Here is a 21,656-nt window from a genome sequence, read left to right as displayed (position 1 = left end):
GCCGGGAGCCTGGACCGTGCACCTAGCGGCCTTCGGATGAATCAACAACATGAACTCCTGTTGAAGACATAAAAACACGAAGAATGATGAGATGACATTGGCAGATGGAGACTGCTAGGACATGTAATGGACGACGACGACTTCGATGACGACGGTCTGGACGCCATTCCGGACAACGCGCTACAACAGCTCGAGCAAATTGCATTCACGTCCACCCAAGGAGCGAGGCCAAATAGTCCCAAGGCACCTCAAAGAAATGGCATTCAGACGTATGGAGCAACGGGTCTGAGCCGTAATGGCAACTTTCACAAGAACGGATGGCGGCCACCGCAGCCTCGAAGACCTGTTCAACAGCCAGTCCGAAGTCAACCACCTGCCAGTGCCCCTGACCCGCCATCTTCTGACTATGGATTCGATGATGAGGATGTCATTGATCTGGACGAGTCTTTCACGCATGTAGATATGCAATCTACTGCTCTTCCTACCCGAGCAAGAACAGCGACTCCAGCACCTGTTCCCGAACGCCACAGTCGGTACGACTCGAAGCCACCTCTGGATCCTGAGACCGAGGCCGCTTTTGCTGCGGCGGACGCAGAGCTTGGTGCTCCTCAGCCTGGTCCTTGGACGCATGCGCCGCATCTGCAGCCGAAGCCGGACGATGGCGCCGACGTGTGTGGTTTGCAGGCACGCATTGCGGAGCTGGAGGGCGAGAGGGAACGGCTGCGAGCCTCTGAGGAAGCAGCTCAGCGAGCTGTCCAAGCAAAGCTGGGTGAGATCGCCATTGTACGATCGAACCAGGAGAAGGCAACCAAGGAGTACGAGCGAAGGATCTCGGTCATGCAAAAGCTGCATTCTGATGAGTCGGCTAAGCATAAAGCCAACCTGGAGGCCAATAGGAAGGAGCGCGAGAAGATGGAGACTGACAACAGGTTCTTGCAGCATGACTTGGCACAGGAGAGTGAGAGAGCAAAGCGGTTGACGGGTCCAGGAAAGACACGCACTGCACCGGCCGCTGCCGGAACGCCGAGGAAGGCGAGCAGATCAGCACTAGGCGATGGCTTTGCTGATGATGAAGTACATGTGATCAGCCCGAGCAAAAGCAAAGACAGGTCTCGTGATCAGACACCGAAAGTAGGTGCGAAGAGAAAACGGCCAGCGCAAGACAGCCCCGTGGCACCATTATCTTTTACGCAGCCTCCGAGACGCGAGAGTACCGAGCAGCAGCCGACTGTTGTCGAGGTCAAGGTGGACGAGAGCCGTGCCAGATATGCTTTCATGCAGCGGACGCTCAACCACCGTCCTTATGAGGGGCACCAACGCAGCGTGGAGGCTTTGAGCAGACATGCTCTGCCTTCGAATGGCAAGGAGTCGCTGTCTTCCATGCTCTTGGCCTCTCTGACAGCGCCAGCGACCCTCAGCGAAGAGAACCTCCCGCTGAAACTCTCGCGCATCATGCTCAGGCTTTGGCGGCGTTGCCTCGAAGAGGAATACTACAAGGCTATCTACCTGCTGCTGGACATGATACGGTTTGCTCTGCGTGGCGAACTCGCAGACACCAAATGCCAGCTCATCGAGGAGGCGATGCCAATCTGCGTGAGGACTCTCAATTTGATGACCGATGCGGTCTTCCAGGCCTCGACCTATCCAGCTTTTACCTCGAGCGCTGAGTATGCACATACGCAGAGCAACATTGCGCCATATATCGACGTGGACGAGCTCCTCGAGTTTCTCCAAGAGATGTGCGACGCTGCCACGCTGTCCGCCGACAACACCCAGCTCTTTTGGCGGACCGTTGATTTCAAGTCGATGCTGCTCGTGCTGAACAGAGCGCAGCCTCTTTCACAGATCACGACCGCTTTGCACATATTGAAGGCGTCTTGCCTACCTGGCTCATTCGGATGCATTGCCGATCCGCATGGCGAGGAGGGAGCCCAGAAGCAAGTACAGCAGGAGAAATCTACGATCGAGCGACTTACGAGCATGCTTTTTGAAGTGCCTCAAGCACCCAGTGATGAGCCTGCGTACACAGATCGGGAGATCCTCACCTACAGACTAGAAGTCCTAGCAGTGCTGAAGGGCCTGTGTCAATACGATCACGGCGGTTTGCAGTTGGCGCAGTATCGGACAGCGATTGGACGACTCATCCGCTTCCTGGATGCTCAGGTTTGCCGACTCTACACCACCCAGCCGACGATAGGACTACCAGTCCAGAACAAAGACCCACCAGTGCACACTTTAGTAGCGCAAACGATCAACGCGACCGTCCGGCTGATCTACCACTTACTCCGCGCCCACTCAGAAGTTATCAACCTCCAGCAGAAACTCGCGGTCTTCAAAGGCGGTTGGCACAAGTTCCTCATCTCCATGACCCGCATCGCCTTCAGCGATCGGTTGGTGTTCGAAGAGGGTCTCGATGAGGAGAGCGTGGAGGCTGCGCATCAGATTTTGGATGGGGTGCTGAGTCCGGAAGAAGGCGAAGCGGTGGTTAGGGCAGTCGAGACGCCGAGGGGCACAAAGGGCAGTCTGACTGAGAAGGATACTTCGAGTGAGAGTGACGATGCGATGGAGGAGGAGCCAGGCTGAAGATGGAAATCATATATAGCCGTCACGATGTTCGAACATCTGTACTTTGCCGACACCGGCGCCATTGAAGTCATCTCCACACCCACGAGTCATCGTACCCACGGCACTCGATCTCCGCATCGACACAGTAGATGGCGAGGGCTATCTGCCGGTGTTTATTGTTTGACAGTAAGGTAATATACTGCCATACTTTTATTTCTCTCAAGTTACATTCGCAGCATTGGAATTGATAGATTCGTCACGATGGAGCTACCAAACACCGTAGGATGGATCGGCTTGGGTGTAATGGGCCTCCCAATGGCTCGCAACCTCCTCAAGAAGACTAAACAAGATACGAAACTATACGTCTTCGATGTGGTCGACGACGCAGTAAAACAACTAGTATCAGAAAGCAACGGCCGAGTCGAAGCATGCGCAAACTCGAAAGACGTTGCAGATAAGTCCGTATGGCATGCTTATATGTCCCCTTACATCAAATGACCTTGGCTGACTTATCTTCCAGACTGTGATACTCTCCATGGTCCCAGAAGGTAGCCACGTCCGCTCCGTCTACCTCACCCCAGACGCGGGCGTCCTGGCCAGCGACCTAGGCTCCAAGATCCTAATCGACTGCTCGACAATCGACACTGGCACCTCCCTCGCCGTGCGCGACGCTTGCTCTGAGAAACACCCTAAAGCCACCTTCTACGATGCACCAGTATCCGGAGGCGTTATTGGCGCTGAAAAGGCCACACTAACATTCATGGTCGGCTGCAAGAACGACGACCCCAATGTCCAGCTCCTCTTAAACCTACTCGGGTTAATGGGCGGCAACATCTTCCCCTGCGGCGGAGCTAGTCTAGGCCTGACGGCAAAGCTCTGCAACAACTACTGCTCCGGCTCCATCGCCATCGCCACGAGCGAAGCCCTCAACATCGGCATCCGCAGCGGCATGGACCCCCGCGTGCTAGCAAACATCTTCCACACCTCGACCGCGCAGTCCGCGATCCTGGACGACTGGAACCCGGTCCCTGGTCTCTGTCCGGAGGCTCCGGCGTCGAAGGGTTACAAGGGCGGGTTTAGGGTGCAGTTGATGAAGAAGGATTATGCGCTCGCGGTGGATACGGCGAAGAGGGTCGGGGCGGAGTTGGCGCTGGGAGGGGCGGGGTTGAAGGTTTATGAAGATGCTAGTGTGGATGAGCGGTGTAGGGATTTGGACTCGAGGGTGGTGTATAGGTTGCTTGGCGGGAGGGAGGATTGGAGGGAAGATTTCCCGGAGGAGGTGGAGATGAAGCGGGATGCGACGAGGAGGGCGCTTCAGGCTGGGAGGGAGCAGTTGAAGAGGGGGGGGCAGTAGATGGACGTAGAATTGCCTTTCAACAACTTTTTCGAGGGTAAGGTGGCTCATTCTTACCAGCACCAACCAGCCCATACTAGCCACGAGACCTTCCAAGGAGACGCTTGGCCTCTTGTTCTCCCGTTTCTGTTGGGACAAGGAATATGCAATGGCATCTATGAATAGATGTGGTCTGTTGGTCAAGTCGAGAACTGCCGCCATACTTGGTAGAATGTCCGTTGCAGCCCATTGAACACCGAGCCCAACGCAGGAACCCAGGGCGCATGCTCGCTTCGCAACAGAATTGCAATCAGGGCAAACAGAACCGCCGACCCTGTCAGCGTGACCGGCCGCCTGTAGCGCCGAAGGAACAGCTGAGCCTGCTGTTGCGTCCGCATCAGGGCATCGCGCCGCCTTATCTCTGCTGCTTCTTTCCAAAAGTAGCGCTGGCCGTCGGCTAATGTTTGCTTCTTGGGGTCGTGGTTGGGTCTCGTAGTCTTCAGGACACTATTGGATGAGATATGCCACCATGCCCGACCTGGTAGCTTCTCAGGCGGATGTTGATGGAAAAGCTCTGCGGTCTGCTGGATGAGACTGTCCAGATCGAGCGGTTTAGGTAGCTTGGAGAGGACGGAATGAAGCATTTCCGGCTCGTCGGCTTCGATCTCCAGCAGCTGCTCTTTCCGAGAAATGACTACCTGCGCACGCTGTTAGCGGTTGATTGTACCGTCGGCGCAACAGACCTACCACCGCGAACAGGTATATCGATACGACCGCCTCACTCGCCAGCAGAAAGTCAAATAGCCTTGCGATCTGGCCATACTCCTCGATCTCGTGAGCATACAACGTCAGGGTAGCAGGCAAAGCGAAGAATGGTTGCGTCTGGGATAAATGTGAAGCTAGAGCTGGATCTGCCGCATATAGAACTGCCGGCAGTAGTCGCAGGTGAGGTTCTGTACCAGACATAGTAGGAAGCATGAAGTCGCGGATCCTGAGCAGGGATAAGCGAGAGACTGCGTTGACAGCTGCGTCGCCGCCCAACACGAGTAGGAAGACTTGGACGATGTCGTGGTAGCCTTGGAAGTAGTGGAGCATTGGGTAGCGGCGCAGGACGATGAGAATGAGTTTGGAGAGTTCTTGTTTCCGGGCATCTCGCTTCTCGTCTGATTCACCTGCGGCGTATCAGTACTGGCATGGTCCTCGTCCGAAGGTATGGACTTGGGCACGAACCCTGCGGGTAGTAGACGAAAGAGCGGTCGACGTCGAGTTGCACCTGTTCTTCATCCCGGTGAGGTGGTGGGTCTGCGCCCTCCCATCCCACGCCCTTCTCGCAGCCTAGAAGCAGTGGCCCTGAGCGGTGTTAGGCATAATGGTTGTCAGGTTGCGCGGGATGCGGCGTACTCACAGGCTATGCGGCGTACTTCATCGTCCAACAACCCCCCTTTAGACGCTGCAAGCTCACGGAGAGCCGCAACGTCGCCGTTGCTGCAGGCCACATTCAGACTGTGAAGTTTACGACTGCGTGTATCGAAGTCTCTCTGTGCGGCGTCATTACTGCCAGCATCCTGCCTGCTCAACCGAGGCTCTGCAGTGGGTTGGTGGGACTCCATTGGGCAGCGGCGTACGACTGGCGAAGAATATTCATCCTGGACTGCATCCGCAACGAGAATTGGACAGCATCTCGGTCGTTGTGCGCGCGGCGTACTGTTCTGGGAGGCGCAAGTAGGACATACCTGCAGACGCAGCTGACGCTAGCGGCTCGCTCGCCTGTCCACCCACCTCCCTGGAAAGCTTCTTCGCCTGATGACCCAACCTTGCCCTTCTACGTGACGAACAGTCGGGTGCCATTATTTGGAAATCGATCACGACGAACCCTATCTACTGGTCAGCGGAGAAAAAATTATGCCCCATCTGGACGGAAGGACACCAACGGACCTATAGCACACGGCCTGTATCCGCCCTGGCGGGTTGGGGGACGGGTGTGGTTGCATCAACCCCTGCCACCCCAAGGTCCTGGCTCGTCTAGCAAGCAATGTGAGCTTCTGCACGCCTGTTCCGAGATTCGAACGCTGATCTGACAGGTCGCAATTCTGGTAGCGAGAGCCACCTGCGTCGGTAAGATCAGTATCTTTCTCTTGTATCCCATGTCGACCTCTCACACCCTTCAAGCCAATCACCACGCTGTTTTCCCACTATTTCAATGACGAATATGGACGCGGATCAGATGCTGAGATGCAAGGCAGCAGGTCGTGTCACATCCTTTGGCGGCCGCCGCACAGTTTCAAGGGCGGCCTCGACGGGCCATGCATACGCAGTAGCGAAGTGCGATCAGAGCTCATCCCTCCTCTCTCGCCCGCCCATGCCGGGCTTGGTATGCTTCCAAGGAACGCCCGCAAATGCCTTGTTTACGCCTGACAGATGAAACAGTTGAAAGCAAGACAGCTGACCCAGCGAGTTCCAGCTGTCGAGGCTGAAGATTGCTCTTGCTGAAGAGCAGCTGTGCGAGTCCGCACGTCCGTGAACAGGCACCAATGCGGTTGATCAGCTTCACCATCTCCATCCCTGGAAACGTTCGAAGATGGCGGCGACACCCTCGCGGGACGAAGCAAGCAGCAGAATGGTCGGCGTCTTGACGAGGACAGTCGCTCAAAGCCCCGTGGTCCGGTGGATACTTCACGCTCGGATTCGCCGGAGATACTACAATGATGTCGTCTTCGTTGGAGAAGACTACGTTCAGGTCAAACGAGTCAAAGATGAGGATGACCACCTCGAATACGTGGCAACGAAGACAGATTTCGACACCCGGATCAGAGCAGCCAAGACTTTCAGCAATGTTCCGCCGACGGACGACGACGATTTCCCTGTCAAGCTGGAGGGTCAGAGTTCCAATACGACAGAAGTACCGCCGCAGTGCATCGTCCTGACTACAGATTCCAACAATCTGCTGTTCATCCATATGGTTGAAGCTAGCTCTGGAACATGGTGCTTCGTGCAGCAGGCTTGTCCCACGCCCACGTTCGATCGTACTCTCTACCAGCCCGGAGAACACCTTGCAGTCGACCCCTATTCTCGAGCGCTAGCTGTAGCAGCCAACGAACGCGAGGTTGTCATCTACTCAGCGAAGCCGAAGGAACGCATCCAACACGAAATGCAGACAGCGGACCAGAACTGGTGTCCAGTGTCTGCTCAGCGGCCGCTCCAGGTTGACGGGGTCATACAGCATATCGACTTTCTCTTCCCGCCTTTGGACGACAACGGATCGCATAACGAAGATCAGATCCTGCTTCTGCTGATCGTAGCAGATCAACGAAGGACGAGGGCGCTCTGGATCGAGTGGTATTTCGAGTCTGACCTTCACCACGCGACGGTACACCGTGGCCAACTTCTCGAAACCACCAGCTGTGTACCGAGCCTGCTGGTGCCGCTACGCAATGCTGCATTCCTCTTGATCAACGGGGATGAGATAATGCACTGGAGACATATACTTTCCGGCGCAGCGGTGTCGAGCGTCATCCACTACACTGCTGGCGAGCCGGTATTTCCCGGCGCTTCACCAAGAAAGCCGATGTGGGCCAACTGGTGTCGACCTGTACGAGGCTCCGAGGCTCGAGATGATACGGACTTCCTTTACCTCATCCGCGAAGACGGCGGTGTCTTCCTCTTCCACATTACTACGTCCAGCTTCGTCGACCATTGTCATGCAGGCGACCTTGACTGTCACGTTGGCTCAGCCTTTGCGTCTCTTGGTCATCCCGGAGGACCAGACATCTTAGCAGCGGCTGGCGATATGAGCGGCGGTCAGATAAAGTCCATCGGAACGCGGTTCACGCCCTTCAAGCGCACCCAAATGAGCAGACCGGATAAGATGCCTATGGAGCTGATTGAGACAGTACCGAACTGGGGTTCTGTGACTGATATGGTCACGACAACTCTGCCGGGAAAATCATTGCGGTCACGAGACGGCATTTTCGTAACGTCATGCCGGCAGCCATACGGGGCTATCACAGAGCTGCGGCGTGGACTGGAAGCTCCTGTGTCAATATGCTTCGATATAGACCTCCTACGAAGTGTCTCCGATGTCTGGGCGATACCTTTGACCGCGTCGGGTCATATAATGCTTGTACTATCTAGCCCTATGGGCACTCGCTTGCTCGAAATGTCCATTGATGCAAGCGAAGACGAGATCACCGAGATTGAAGACACGGAGATCGCAATGGACTCTGCTCACCGGACACTCACTGCAGCCTTCACACTGGATGGAAAGATTGTACAAGTTACGGAGCGAAGCATTTGTGTCACTGCGGGCATGCCGGTCAACTTTGAAGACTGCGCAAGGATTGATTGCGAGGGCGATGGCGCTAATCTCGCAGCTGCAGTCGAGCCCTTACTATCGTTCATGGTGGTGGCGGAGAGATCAGGCAGAACCGAGCAAAGCTGCAGATTGCTCTGCTGCACTATTGATCCCGCTGCTTCCGGCAGACAGCAGATAAGAGAGACAGGTCAATGTGAGCTGGCGAGCGAGCCTCTTGCTGTGGCCATATCGCAGCGATCGGTATATGTCACAACGGCCGATAGCAAGCTTGGCACATTTGCCGTGGCGGAGGATGGGTCCATACAAGAGGTCGGTTGGCACAGCATTCCCGGTCCTGCGGAGGCCACTTGCGACAGCATTGTCGTTCTGCACCCTGCTGCATCGCAAGCACCGACCAGCTCGAAAGCATTGATTGCGTGCGGTCTACGCGATGGAAGAATATACACCCGTGCGACTGACTTGAGCACCAACGAATACCTCGATGACGGCCGAATGATCAGCTTCAGCCAGAGCAAGGTAAAGCTGGTGCAGCCAGCTTACACGCACTCCGATGCGTACGCAATCAGCGGCCTAGACACATGTCTCCTGACCTGGGATGGCGGAACGACTTCGCCATTACAGATCCAGAACATCTGGTTGTCAGACAAGCAGCGACCAGAGCTGGCACAAGGCCCGACAGCAGCGTGTACGCTCATGCCACCAGCAAATCTGCTGTCCTCCCCGAGCTCATCACCAAGCCTGGCCGACTCTTTTGTGGTGCTGTCCGGCGATGAGTTCTTCGCTGCAGCGCTTGAGCGGAACGTCACGACTGTCCCCAGACAGATACCGGTCAGTGGCACTCCAAGTCGGCTGATCTACGCAGAGCAACAACGCTGTCTCGTGTGCGCCTCGTTGAAGTATGAAGTCAGATCATTCCCATCTTCTCTACCACACGGCAAGCCGGAAGAACGAAGGCAAATATACCCGGTGGTCGACTTCGTCCCAACACGCAACAACACACCTACCTATACGCACGAAATGCAGCCTGGCGAACGCGTGTATGCGCTGTTAGAGTGGTCGTTCAAGCAAGCAGACGACAAGACGTACTCTTTCATCCTCGTGGGAGGCAGCTACACCAAGTCGAGCGGCTCCATCAGAGGTCGCATCACTTTTCTACAGCCTATCAACAAGGGCTGGGAAGTCAAGGATGTCAAGGAGGGTCGCAGTATCAGCTTCGAAGCTCCTGTCTACGCGATGGCGCTGCTTGATGATTTGGTGTTCGTGGCTTGTACTGGCAAGACGGTTGTTGTCTTTGGCTTCGCCGAGGAGGAGAAGAGGTGGGAGCAGCTCTGCAAGCCCTTCGACCTCGCCAGCGCAGGAGTCTATATCACTGCATCAGCACGGAAGATCTACGTCTCCACCAGCGACGACTCACTTGTCTGTCTCGAAATCATCTACCGGTCCAATGGAAGCGACTATCCATGCACGCTCCGACTCAGATCCGCTGGTCCACGAGCCGAGCAACTACTCAGCCATCTCGTCCTACCCTCTCCCTCAGACAACACGCCCACAACAACCCTCACAACATCCAAACACGGCCAGATCACCGCCCTCACCCACCCAATCGCCACAAACTCCCTCTCCTCCACCCTCCTCTTCGAAGCCCAACTCCCACGCTCCCTCACCCGCCTCCGCCAATGCAACATCCGCCCCCGCTGGAAACCCTCCCCGCCCTTCGGCGTCCTCGTCGATAACATCCTCGGCTGCGCACCAGACGGCTCCCTCATCGGCGTCACGCTGCTCGATAAGAAGCTCTGGCGCCGATTGAGCTGGCTCCAGCGCCTGTGTGAATGGAGCGAAGAGCTTTCGCCGCATTCGTGGCAGACGCCTGAGTACAGCGTCAGCGAAAGGTCGTTTGCGAGGGACGAGCGGGTGATGCCTGTTGGTTTGGCAGGTGGGGAGAGGGAGGAAGTGGTGATGCGGACCGGGAAGCCGAGGGCGAGCGATGGGCATGTAGATGGAGATGTGCTTGCGCGGTTGATGGAGGGTGGGGCTGCGGCTGCGAGGGAGAGGTTGGAGGCTGTGCTTAAGGAGATTGCTGGAGGGGATGATAGGGCTGGGGAGTGGGTGCGGAGGCATTTAGATGAGGAGGTTAGAGCTGTGCGGGAGGTTGTGGAGGTCTTGGAGAGGGTACTCGGGTGCTGCTTATGATGATCTATGATGGCAGTGATACATGATGGCGAGTGTTTGATGGCGTTTGAGGATTGGGTGGTAGGTAACGTGGCATTTCTTTGCGGAGGAATCGGGCAAACAGGACAATCCTTTTGAGACGGGAGAGAGCGTACGCTCCTCTCAAGCTGGCGGTGGAGTAGTCTTTCGGTGGCTTCATGCAATCATTTCTCATGTCTCCTGCGTGGAATGCTGCTCTGTGCTGATCCCTCTGTCTGCTTGCGTCTCGTGCTGCTCAGTAATATCCTCCAAATACCCCATTCGCCAACCCCCCCTCCGGCACCTGGATTGACCTCCGCCAGCTCAAAGTCCAAGCAACGACCTCGGCGTAGCCGCCGCAAGGTTCGGCCGCGTTACGAACCGTCCACCACTATTGCTCAGCCCATAGTACGTCTCGCCGCCCGCCTCGCCGATGCTTAGATCCTCCACATCTTCATTCCTTCCTCTCACAGCAGCCGCCGTCCAATCGCTCGGTATCGGAGGAAAGAAGCCGATTGGAATCTCACCAGACCCGTCACTGATACTTCCATACCCTTTCCCATCCTCGTTTGCCTCTAGGAGCCAGTGAACCTTCGCTTTGGCCTTCAAGCCGATCGGGATATCATCAGAATTCTCACTGATACCCTCATGCCCAATCTGAGCCTCGGTCGGTCCCAGGACCCAGTGAGCCTTTCCTTTGCCCTTCCAGCGCGTCGTCGCCACGCCTTCTGGTGGCAGCAAGCGCTGACTTTCCCAGCCGTCATCGCTCTCGTCGTCAGCCACCATACCCGTCAACTGATCCATCGCTCTGCTTGCTGCCCTGCCTGCTGCCTTGCCTGCTTCTTTCACGCGAACGATTGGACTTACTTTGATGAGCGGGTACCTCAAGACGGCTTGAGCTGGTTTGCTCCATGCCGTTCCGTGAATGCTGATGTTGATGTGCGATACCCTGGCCGTAGCTTTGCTCTTGTAATGCATTGAGTTGTAGAGCTTGCCTGGAGTCAAGTCGGCGGTCGTCCAGCGTGGGCTTGGCCGCGGTGGGTCGGGTTCGCCACGCCAGAGCTTGGAGACGGCGGTGAGGCAGCCGCACATCTTTGCTGTCTGGATGTAAGTGGGGTTAGCCTGCTTGCATATGATTATCTGGGAAGTCGGCTGTGACTTTTGCTGGGTCATAGTACGTACTCGTCGGTCGTCGTGGAAAGAGTATGGACAGCGGCCGCGAAGGCCGCTGTGATGTATCTCGTTGAGTCTTGCTATCGTATAGAGTCGTGTTGTGTGTCGGAAGGTGTCGATACGAGGTTGTGCGAAGTCTTGAGTGAGGGTTGGAAGTGATATTGACGTTGGGTTCCACAGACCGTTCACCATATACCACGCAGATGCAATGGCAGGCAACCTCCCCCAACCTCACATCGCCCATGGCCATCTCGATCGAACCCTTGCCCTCGATCCATGTGGAGATAACGATCGTGGCGATTAGAAATCACATCAATGTGGCAGGCAGCTCAAGCTCAACCTCACGGCATCAGGTCACGGGACTCTCTTTATACCCACAATCATCTTCCCAAGACCCTCCACCAGCGCCTCCTTCTCGACCTCAGCTTTCGCTCGCTCCGCCTCTACTTCCCTCAGCTCGACCTGAAGCTCCCGCATGCGCTTCTCCTGGTCCGCCTCACTGCTCCCCAGACCGGGTAGGCTGTTGATCAGATACTCAATCTGCTGCTCCTTGATGACGAGGTCTCGAGCCAATTCATGAAGTGCTGCATTGAATGCTTGAGGCTCTTCCGGTGGGGGTGTTCCTTCACGGCCTGGAGCTGGTTGCTGAGGTTGTGAAGTCGTTGTGACAGTCCCGTTAGTCTGTTCTGTAGATCCGGCTCCGTTGGTAGTTGGCTCAGGCGCTTTCGGTGCTTGAGATGGCTGGCCTGGTATTTCTCCATATGGGTGGCGCTGGCGGATGTACGAGATGGACGCGTACATTTGTGTGAGAAGCTAGGCCAGATATCAGTTGAACGTGCGGACAGCGATACTTAAGGGTCAGCGGCTTACATCGTCCAGGCAGTCCTGGAGCTGCGTGAGCTTGTCCGCCATCTTCGTCTTCGAGGACAGTACTGTGTTCGCAAGAAGGATCTGGGATGTCGAGGAGAGATGGAGATAGACGAAGCACGTGAAGCAAGTGAATGTTAATGTGGGGCGTTCCTGCGCCGGAGCGAGCCGACTTCGCCTTCACTTGCCCCTTCCTAGAGCCACCAACGACTTGCGCGATCTCTCTCACTGCGACTTCAATCTCATCACGCGATGAATGCAACACATGCTCCGTTGCTTAGTGAAAAGCACGCCATGGCGAGGGACTCGATACTCCCGATCGCGAGTATTACCATCTGTTGCGCAGGATGAAGTGCGATCGAATGGAGCCCGGTGGAGCTCAAGCGCGAAAGACGATCATGGCAGTGAAGCAACATCACCAAAGCGAAAGCGTGGACGGCCTAGGAAGAACGTCGAAAGTCCAGGAGAAATTCCCTCAGAAGCATCAACCCGGACTGCCAAAGCGAAACGAGCTGGACCATCTATACCAGCTGGCCTGATTGTTCAAAGGAGCCTGCATCACTGCGACCTTGCCTCGTTCCTGGAGTACACCAGCAGCATCGGGGCGGACCCCGATTCTACCACCTACAGAGGGACGCACTACGAATACACTGTCGCCGCTGCGCTTCACTCTTTCGGCTTCCAACTACAGCGAACTGGTGGTTCCAATGACCTCGGCATCGATCTTGTGGGCGCCCTCGCGCTGCCTTCGTCAAGCAGCCCAGACAGATCATCTGGACGAGCCAAGGAGACTCTCAGCTCCAGCGCCCCTTTCGAGCTGAGAGTGATCGGGCAGTGTAAGATTTCTCGACCGGAGCCACGGATGGTGCGTGAGCTAGAAGGAGCTTACGTGGGCGCGCCTGCGGGTTGGAAGGGCCAGCACGTTCTGGCGTTACTTGTCTCACATGGCTCGTCCACTAAAGGGGTGCGGGATGCTCTGCAGAGGAGTCGGTGGCCCTTGGCCTTGCTGCAGGTCACCGCTGAGGGCTGGCTGAAGCAGTTCTTGTGGAATGCAGCTGCTGCAGAGGCGGGACTTGAAGGCTTGGGTGTGACGGCGCGACACAGCGGTGCTGATGCTGATGAGGGCCGGCATACGATTGCGCTGACGTGGATGGGCGAGCCCGTGAGATTAGCGGGTTGATCTTGAGGCTGATCGCACAGATCCTGCCGCTCGCGCATGCTCCAAAACTTGCAAATACAGTAGATGATCTTAGGCTAAGGTATCTTGATCATCCACAACTCCAATCCAACCAAACAGCTGCCCACCTCTCTTCATCGTTTCCGCTGCGCCCCTCTCATCAACATCCCCACCCCCACTGCTGCAGCCGCCGCCAATCCACCCACAATTGCAACGCCCACCATGCCCTCCTTAGCCACGCGGTCGTCAATCAACTGCCTCAGACTCTGCGCCTGCAGATTCCCGCCCTCAAACTCCAACAACTGATCATTGTACCTCCGGGCCTCTGCGTAGTTTCCAAGCTTGTAATTGCCGAGGGCGAGGTAGTAGAGGCATTCGCGGCGGCGGTCGGGGGAGGCGCGGAAGATGTCGGAGAGGAGGCGGACGCCCTCTTGCTGGTCGGAGCGCGAGGTGGATTTTATGAGACCCTGGCGGGATGGTCAGCAACGAACAGGCGTAAGTAGGGTGGGAAGGAAGGCGCCGTACCCAAGCGTAGTTGAACTTGGTCTGGAGGGAGACGTATTCGCCTTCTTTCTCGTACTGGGCGCGGAGGACTTGGAGTTCGGCTGGTTTGAGAGGTCTGTCGTTGATGCTACGTTAGCATATGACACGTCGTAGCCGTGTCATATCAGTCGCGGGTACTGAATGGAAGTTAGACATACGACTCAGCATCAGCAGCATCTGGTAGCCATGGCATATTAGCGATCTTTCTCTGGTAGTAGGATGTTGAGGCGCATCGATGCTCGCGGCGGCGTTGTTGGACTGATGATGAACTCACATGGCAGGTGCTCGTTGGCCATCTTCGCGCTTACTTTGTTGTGCAGAAATAATGCTGAAGTGCAAGGCGCCGTTGCGATCTGTTCTTGTTCTTGAGAACTGTCGCCTCAGAACTGAGGTCATAGGGCCTAGAGCTGGCTAATGAATGTATTGATTAGAAGCTAACCAAGTCGCGACTCATCAATGGCGGGGTGGGCATTTTGAAGATTTGTCCCTCCTCGTCCGACTCACACGCAAGACTCATCCTCACGACCGCATACAAAAACCTCCCCGATCGCTCACAAAGGCAACGAAGCCGACCAAACTACCACATCGACCACATCAACAGTCGCCCACCATGTCTCTCACCAACTGCCGCTTCTACGAGGAGAAATACCCCGAAATCGACTCCTTCGTCATGGTCAACGTCAAGCAAATCGCCGAAATGGGCGCCTACGTCAAACTGCTCGAATACGACAACATCGACGGCATGATCTTGCTCTCCGAACTCTCCCGTCGCCGTATCCGCTCCATCCAAAAACTCATCCGCGTCGGGCGGAATGAGGTCGTGGTCGTGCTGCGTGTTGACAAGGAGAAAGGGTACATCGATCTCTCGAAGCGCAGAGTGAGCCCGGAGGATATTGTGAAGTGCGAGGAGAGGTACAATAAGAGCAAGATGGTGCATAGCATTATGCGACATGTGGCGGAGAAGACCAACACGCCGCTCGAGGAGCTGTATCAGGATATTGCGTGGCCGTTGAACAAGAAGTACGGACATGCGGTGGATGCGTTCAAACTCAGCATCACGAACCCGAATGTATGGGATGAGGTGACCTTCAAGAGCTCTGTGATCAAGGACGAGCTGGTTGGCTACATCTCGAAGCGCCTCACGCCGCAGCCGACCAAGGTGCGCGCGGACGTGGAGGTGACGTGCTTCGGGTACGATGGGATTGATGCCGTGAAGGAGGCGCTGCGGACGGCGGAGGCGAAGAGCTCGGAGCAGGCGCAGGTCAAGGTGCGGCTGGTTAGCCCTCCGCTGTACGTGTTGACGTCGCAGACGTTGGACAAGCAGATTGGGATTGATGTGTTGAACGAGGCCATCAAGGAGGTGGATGCGAATATCAGGGCTGCGGGGGGGCTGTGTGCGATCAAGATGGCGCCGAAGGCGGTGACGGAGAATGATGATGCGGAGCTGCAGGCGCTGATGGATAAGCGGGAGAGGGAGAACCAGGAGGTCAGCGGTGATGAGGACGAGAGCGAGAGTGATGAGGGCGTTGTGGCCGCGGAGTAAGCGGCGGAACGGTCATTGCCGGGCGTCTGGCGTTCAGGCGGAGGAAGTCCATGAGACTAGGAAGTCATGAATTGCAGGAGCATTATCACAGGAGCACTATTCGCCCAACAAAGCCCACGGGTATACAAGCAAACACCATCATCCAACTACCCAAACACCGCGTCGTCCTTGTGTATGTCCGTCAAATCCCTATCTCCCCAACATCCCCCGGCATCCCTCCCCCCGCCCCAACCAACCTCGCAACCTCATCCCCCACCTCACTCCCCTCCTCCTCATTCAACCACACACAAAACCACTCCTCCCCATCCCCAACCTCATCCCCACTGCACTCAAATCTAACCCCACACCTCCCACCACCCCACCTCCACACCCTGTACACCGTTGACCTGTACACCAACCGCCACACCACCTCGTTGAAACACCCTTTATTCTCCACTCTCACCATGCCCACGTTCCGTAGCGTCTTGAACGTCTCCGCGAAGACGTAGGCAAGGGTGTGCGATTGGCTTAGATCCGCTACCTCCGCGTACGCGCTCCTCGAGCAGTCTGCGCGCGTGGGTGTGATTGTCAAGGTGTCGAGGTGGAGACAGGGGTTGCCGAATGGCAAGCCGAGCCAGGTCTCGTTCATGGCGCGGAGGGAGGCTATCCGGGTTTCGAGGGTAAGGTGCCGGATGGCGCGGAGCTTGCTCTCTCGTAGAGGAGAGGCGAGGGCGGAGAAGTTGCAGGGATAGGGCGTTTCGCCATGGAGGTGGAAGGAGGTGTGCGCGAGAGCGAGGAGGTGGGCTTCGGAGTGGATTTGGCGGCAGGCTAGGAGGAGGCGGAGGGGGTCGTAGGGGTCGGGCTTTGTGGTCGAAGTGGGTGTGGAGGGTTGGGGGAGGGCTAGGGCGGTTGCGAGGTCATTGGAGCCTGTCGAACTCTCAAGGGGAGAGGTCTGGTCGGCGCCATTGTTGGGTGGAGTGAAAATGTAGTAGTATATGGCGTTACGGAGCTCGCAGGGAATGGTCAGGAGGGAGGCTGGGGCAGACATGATGGTATAATACAAGAGAAGTGTATGTACAAGAGCATTAGAAGGTGTGGTCGGTGAACAATGCCAGCATCGTTACCTTATCCATTGAGTTGCGAGACCGGCAGTCGCGAACAGAGTCATTGTCCATCTACCGAAGCATGTGATTGGCTGAATTGGGAAGCTCTGGGTAGATCCGAGGTTGTTTTTGCTGGAGCAGGTGCTTGCCTTCACATTGAAAGCAGAATGGACCTTAGAGATGCTCAACTTTCCATACTGATGGACAGCACGTCTTGAACGTGGTTGTATCTGCGCTTATGGGTATCATCGCGTTGCACAAAATCATGAAGCCTCCCTCTGGCGCCAACTGATCGTCCGTCAGACCGATGCACTTCATCAATGGCTGTATTCGTGGTAGCCCGGGTTTTGCTGCTCGGGTGGTTGCTCGCCTTCCTCCTCTACCCTCGCTCGCTTCCTCGGCGGGGAGTCTTGACCCTCGAGCTCATCTAGTCGTCTTTGCAATTCAGTCGCTTTGGCATTCGAGGCGTCCAGATCTGCCTTGAGCCGCTCGACTTCTTCCTTCCTCGTTCTCTCAGCCTCCCTGGCCGTCCGCTCGCTCGACTCAAGCTCGTTGACACGACCTCTAAACAGGTCTTGGATCACTTCGAGCTCGTTGACCCTTGTACGGAGATGCTGGTTTTGTGCTTGGAGGCCCTCGAATGATTGCGGTGGCTCAAGATGTGCCTGGAGGTTGATAGAAGAATTAGCCGTTGTCTCGAGGGTTTCATGCGACCAAGAGCATCTCAAGAGACTTCACGATGCTTCATGCTGTCTCGGAGAAGGGGGCTTCGCCGCACCAGTGGTTGACTTACGGTACCGTTCGGAGAGCTGGCTGAAGGGCTCGGTTGTCTCAAGGCAAAGGCCGGCAGTGAAGGTGATGCGAAAGAGTCTGACGGTAAAGACACGGTGTCGAAGATGTGTTGAGGTGCAATGGCGGGTGTGTTGGTACGAGAAATCGAGTTAGGACTGGGTACCCGTCCAAAGTCGCCGCCTTGTTGTTGAGGATGGGCGTGCGGCTGAGACACATCCAGACCGTTGTCAGGAGCTCCAGGATGCGGTAGATAGCCATTGGGTTGCTGATATTGTCCTTCTGTGGAATCTCGCTTCCTGGGCGTTGCTGTCTTCACGCGGTTGCGCGATTTGATGACGTCTGTTTTGAGGGAGATGGGCCGTGGTCGTCCATGCAACTTGAGGAAGAGTCCACATGCATTGCATAATACCGAGCCAGATTCGTCTCGTCGCCACAGAGGGGTGGTGGAGGTGCCGCAGTTCTGGCAGACAGGCTGGCGGAATCTCAGTCAGTAACGGCCGCCGTATGATGCTCAGCGACAAGGCATGATGTGCAGTGGCAATCCTCACGCATAGCAATAAGCTAACTTCGAGGAGTTCGTGACAACTTGGATGGGTTTCCGACTGTGAGAACGAGCGGATAGATATCGATATGGCATGATTCCGGAGCTGGGTAATCTGAATGGAGGGACCTACTATTGATGCGCCACTTTGAGTACCACCAGCGGTCGCTGCTGGCGCATACTGTGTCTGCTGATTCATGGTGCCGCTTGGGGTTGTTGACCGACTAGAAATACCTTGGAATTAGCAGTTGCAAGAAAGATGTAGCCGACGGGTTCGCCCGCTAGCGCAAAACAGACAGCTTGGCAGCGTGAAGTCGTGAAGCCGAACGTGAAGTTGGCCGCTTCGCTCGATGACAACATTGATGCGCTACAGCCTATCACCCGTGCTAGAAGCACGCGAACGCATCTCCAAGCTGAGTACCACGCAGACCGAAGGGTAGCCGTACGGCGCATCGCTTGAGCGGCAGACTGTTTGCGATACTCATCAGGGCTCAAAGCTTCAAGTGCTCCAACGAACATGAAGGCTTGAGCCTGGCGTTTCCCTGGGAGATCCTGCCAGCTCTGGGACGTGTTCTCGCCGACCTCATCGTACGCGTTCTTCAGGTTGCAGACTCACCTTCCTTCGGTTGTAGGCGCCGCCTGCGCATTCGCTGCCAATGCTGCAAGCGTTGACAGCGCTGGGTTCTGCAGCTCTTGCGAAGATTGAAAAGTGGTAGACAAAAATGTAGGTTGGGAGCTGAAAGAGCCAGGTCGTTGCGTCGCGCCGGAGGTTCTGGAAGGTGGTGGAGGAGGGTGTTCGGGCTCGTGAATGTCGTCTCGGATGAACTCTCGGAAGGCCGATCGTGGTCGCTCGAACTGCAGTGGTTCGCGGGCTGCGTAGTCCATGGTTTCGAGCAGGCTTCTGTCAGGGTACTATGGGGGTATGGCCCGGGAGAACACTGGATGGTGGGGAGAGTTTGACGCGGTTTGGGACGCGCTGTTGTACGTCTTGGTTGTCGGGTTGGATAGATAAGTCACAGGTGGTCGTCGCTGTTGACAAGAAGCGGTTAAGATGATCTCAGACCGAGGGCGCAGTTTTCATGTCGAGGCAAAGAATACCTTAGTTTAATCAGAATGGCATGCCAATAGCAGTTCCCTTTTTTCGAGATTAGATAGCCGTTTTATCCCGCTCGGGCCACATCACGTCCATCATCAGGGGTCTCTCGCTGCTTGACCGTTGCTCACGAGTCTAATCGCCGCACGATGAATGGACTGACGAGCTTTTATATGTAGTTCGGCGAAGGAGACTTGTACGGTTGCGAAATGACTGTTCGAAAGCGGTGATAGAGCTTTGCAAGTTCAACGAGGCTCCTACAGATCGGTTTCCGCCACCACTCCCAAAACTGCGCTGGTTCCATCGATACCTTTTTTGGTCCTTTTCGGTTTTGTTGACACTTCACGAGCGATTTATCTGATGAGTGCAAAGACCTTTCCACTTTGGAGCGGAGCGGAACAGTAAGTGTCCCAAGCACGCTGCATACGACGGACTCCTTGAAGCGGATGGCAACCATCCTGCGCCCACCTTATCCGAACGACCCTTCACTACCGAGTGAGCCTTACTGTCTGGATCTGGAGCCATATCTATACCTCGAGGAGCACGAGCCTGTGCAGACGCTTTGCACTTTCAGTACTCGTTCGGCCATCTCACAATGGCCACCTGGTGCATCGTTCGACCGCTGCTGGCTCTGCACAATGTTGACTCGTTCCCTTCGACTGGCTGACATTCTTCTGCATCTCTCGAGCTCTTCATTCGCGCACAGAGCCTGGGCATCAGATTTGCCGTTGAAACGAGTGGCCGCGCGCTTTAGGTGTGCCCGGCTCATAGCCTCGACCCTGTCGAAACCAGTCGCGGCGCATCGCGACGAGCTTCACCAGTACCGTCCCGAACCCCGCCGGTTCTTATAATACCCAGTCAGAGCTTCGATGTCGTCCTTATTGCGCTGTCGAACCTCTCGCATGTATACCGCTTGTTCATCCGAGATCTCTCTCAGCTCGTCGCCAGCGCCGTGCATGTGTCGGTAAAAGACATAGCATAGCATCGTGAAAGCGGCGGCACCGAGGATTGCGATCAGCGGAACGACGGCATACGGTAGGTGCTTGTCCTTGGAGCCTTGAGTGCCATCGGAGGACATGCTTAATTCTGTTGCCTAGCTCGGGGGCCTTGTCTTGGTATCTTGCCGAGAATGAATGGTATGGCTGGTCTTCTTCTTTGCTTTATGGAGATTCTGGCGAAGGAGGCGATGCGAAAGAACGCACTACTTCACTTACCGTCTGCCTAGACAAGTACGAGGTCGAGGTCGAGGTCCTCAGCCGACGTGGGCTCTGCGTACGATGTGGCAGCCAAAGCAGATGGACGCGCATCAAAACTCTTGAGCTTCTGAAGCTTCCTTCCCTTCTGGGCGATAGCTTTGCATGTCCTGCTGCGGATTGGTGGGTCTTCCTGCACTGCAGCATACCACAATTGGCCGATTGGTTTGTCGCACACCTTTCGGTGGTGTTCTGCAGATGTACATTCTGTTGGCGGCGGTCGAGCAGATTCGTCGATTCTTGCCACGATGGCATCTTAGAGGAGTCCGGAGACCGGATGGGCATTTTTGCCAGCGGCAATGGATGGCAAAGCAGAGCCCTTCGTCATCAGCGGGGACGAGAGCTGGAAAATCAAGACTCGTGGTGAAGAGTATAACATTTTCGCAAGAGAAGCTCTGCCATGGTCGGCTTGACGCCAGAACGCCAAAGGCGGGCCAAAGAAGCCCAAGAGTGTGGTCTTTTTCGGGTGCTCATACCAGTCTTATATCTCTCATCATGCACCCTCGCATGTCTTCTGGCTTTCGACGTTGACGGTCCCCATTCCTTGACATCGTTGTCTCTTCTGGTGGTGAAGTGCCGAGAGAATAAGCTACCACGGTACATCCTCTCTACTCGGCCCGCAATTCCATACACCGCCGGCCCGAAGAAGCCTTACCGCGTTCAAAAACACACAAGGAAATACTTCCTTCACGCAGCCCAGTGAAACGGTACGAATACAGGCTATATCATCTTTCAGGAAGCACCTTCTCGACGACATCCATCTCGCTCTCGCTCTCGACAGCCGCAGTTACTTAGATGGGGTTCGTTTAGTCTGGAACTTGATCCACAGACTCACATGAGCACACGCTCGAGAGGGTGGAGCGGTAGCTGTGCAAAGCCTGGATACCAGTCCTCGGCCAGTCTTTCCGGCGCGAAGGAAGTGGTTGTCTGGGGTCTGGGATGATGATCGCTTCAAAGAGACTGCCATGTGCATACCGCTCTCGTCACAGCGGCGACAGTGTGCTCCAATGGGTGAACTGAACGAGCTGAGCATCATTAGCCATGGTCTAGATGACGGAGACGCAGGAGCATTCGAACTTGCTGCCACGGAGCCTTTACGACTTGACCGGAACGTGACGACCAGAAGATGGTCGAGGGTGGTATAAAGTCCTTGATAATTCCCTGCCGTTCTGCTTCCTCTCAATCCTTCCACAAC

General features: G+C 55.9%; 12 protein-coding genes across 12 annotated transcripts; 5 read left to right on the top strand and 7 right to left on the bottom strand.

Annotated features, from left to right (window-relative positions):
- Window positions 1–126: 126 nt before the first annotated feature.
- LTR77_000618 (uncharacterized protein) lies at window positions 127–2,583 on the top strand (the record flags this gene model as incomplete). The annotated part of the gene is made up of 1 exon (XM_064797883.1): window positions 127–2,583. One exon carries the CDS (start codon window positions 127–129, stop codon window positions 2,581–2,583), a length of 2,457 nt encoding a protein of 818 aa, XP_064664117.1.
- A 243-nt stretch (window positions 2,584–2,826) lies between these two features.
- Window positions 2,827–3,919, top strand: LTR77_000617 (uncharacterized protein; the record flags this gene model as incomplete). Its single annotated transcript, XM_064797882.1, has 2 exons — window positions 2,827–3,027; window positions 3,086–3,919. 2 exons carry the CDS (start codon window positions 2,827–2,829, stop codon window positions 3,917–3,919), a joined length of 1,035 nt encoding a protein of 344 aa, XP_064664116.1.
- Window positions 3,920–4,098: 179 nt separating this feature from the next.
- GYP8 (GTPase-activating protein gyp8) lies at window positions 4,099–5,508 on the bottom strand (the record flags this gene model as incomplete). Its single annotated transcript, XM_064797881.1, has 4 exons — window positions 4,099–4,596; window positions 4,646–5,070; window positions 5,129–5,248; window positions 5,304–5,508. 4 exons carry the CDS (start codon window positions 5,506–5,508, stop codon window positions 4,099–4,101), a joined length of 1,248 nt encoding a protein of 415 aa, XP_064664115.1.
- A 968-nt stretch (window positions 5,509–6,476) lies between these two features.
- On the top strand, window positions 6,477–10,400 carry LTR77_000615 (uncharacterized protein; the record flags this gene model as incomplete). The annotated part of the gene is made up of 1 exon (XM_064797880.1): window positions 6,477–10,400. One exon carries the CDS (start codon window positions 6,477–6,479, stop codon window positions 10,398–10,400), a length of 3,924 nt encoding a protein of 1,307 aa, XP_064664114.1.
- Window positions 10,401–10,721: 321 nt separating this feature from the next.
- On the bottom strand, window positions 10,722–11,820 carry LTR77_000614 (uncharacterized protein; the record flags this gene model as incomplete). Its single annotated transcript, XM_064797879.1, has 2 exons — window positions 10,722–11,494; window positions 11,580–11,820. 2 exons carry the CDS (start codon window positions 11,818–11,820, stop codon window positions 10,722–10,724), a joined length of 1,014 nt encoding a protein of 337 aa, XP_064664113.1.
- A 104-nt stretch (window positions 11,821–11,924) lies between these two features.
- Window positions 11,925–12,482, bottom strand: SRB7 (RNA polymerase II mediator complex subunit; the record flags this gene model as incomplete). Its single annotated transcript, XM_064797878.1, has 2 exons — window positions 11,925–12,383; window positions 12,441–12,482. The coding sequence occupies 2 exons, from the start codon at window positions 12,480–12,482 to the stop codon at window positions 11,925–11,927; spliced, it is 501 nt and encodes a 166-aa protein (XP_064664112.1).
- Window positions 12,483–12,702: 220 nt separating this feature from the next.
- Window positions 12,703–13,617, top strand: LTR77_000612 (uncharacterized protein; the record flags this gene model as incomplete). Its single annotated transcript, XM_064797877.1, has 1 exon — window positions 12,703–13,617. The coding sequence occupies one exon, from the start codon at window positions 12,703–12,705 to the stop codon at window positions 13,615–13,617; it is 915 nt and encodes a 304-aa protein (XP_064664111.1).
- A 1,150-nt stretch (window positions 13,618–14,767) lies between these two features.
- On the top strand, window positions 14,768–15,700 carry SUI2 (eukaryotic translation initiation factor 2 subunit alpha; the record flags this gene model as incomplete). Its single annotated transcript, XM_064797876.1, has 1 exon — window positions 14,768–15,700. One exon carries the CDS (start codon window positions 14,768–14,770, stop codon window positions 15,698–15,700), a length of 933 nt encoding a protein of 310 aa, XP_064664110.1.
- Window positions 15,701–16,035: 335 nt separating this feature from the next.
- On the bottom strand, window positions 16,036–16,727 carry LTR77_000610 (uncharacterized protein; the record flags this gene model as incomplete). Its single annotated transcript, XM_064797875.1, has 2 exons — window positions 16,036–16,086; window positions 16,143–16,727. 2 exons carry the CDS (start codon window positions 16,725–16,727, stop codon window positions 16,036–16,038), a joined length of 636 nt encoding a protein of 211 aa, XP_064664109.1.
- A 372-nt stretch (window positions 16,728–17,099) lies between these two features.
- On the bottom strand, window positions 17,100–18,314 carry GZF3 (GATA zinc finger protein 3; the record flags this gene model as incomplete). The annotated part of the gene is made up of 3 exons (XM_064797874.1): window positions 17,100–17,447; window positions 17,576–18,046; window positions 18,249–18,314. The coding sequence occupies 3 exons, from the start codon at window positions 18,312–18,314 to the stop codon at window positions 17,100–17,102; spliced, it is 885 nt and encodes a 294-aa protein (XP_064664108.1).
- A 292-nt stretch (window positions 18,315–18,606) lies between these two features.
- On the bottom strand, window positions 18,607–19,000 carry LTR77_000608 (uncharacterized protein; the record flags this gene model as incomplete). The annotated part of the gene is made up of 2 exons (XM_064797873.1): window positions 18,607–18,676; window positions 18,732–19,000. 2 exons carry the CDS (start codon window positions 18,998–19,000, stop codon window positions 18,607–18,609), a joined length of 339 nt encoding a protein of 112 aa, XP_064664107.1.
- A 1,022-nt stretch (window positions 19,001–20,022) lies between these two features.
- On the bottom strand, window positions 20,023–20,286 carry LTR77_000607 (uncharacterized protein; the record flags this gene model as incomplete). Its single annotated transcript, XM_064797872.1, has 1 exon — window positions 20,023–20,286. One exon carries the CDS (start codon window positions 20,284–20,286, stop codon window positions 20,023–20,025), a length of 264 nt encoding a protein of 87 aa, XP_064664106.1.
- Between the last annotated feature and the right edge of the window lie 1,370 nt (window positions 20,287–21,656).

This window comes from Saxophila tyrrhenica (genome assembly GCF_035928015.1).
Source record: "Saxophila tyrrhenica strain CCFEE 5935 chromosome Unknown scaffold_1, whole genome shotgun sequence".
In the NCBI taxonomy this organism is placed as follows: Eukaryota; Fungi; Ascomycota; class Dothideomycetes; order Mycosphaerellales; family Extremaceae; genus Saxophila; species Saxophila tyrrhenica.
The sequence above is the reverse complement of the archived record's forward strand: the minus strand, read 5'-3'. Positions and strand labels throughout refer to the sequence as shown.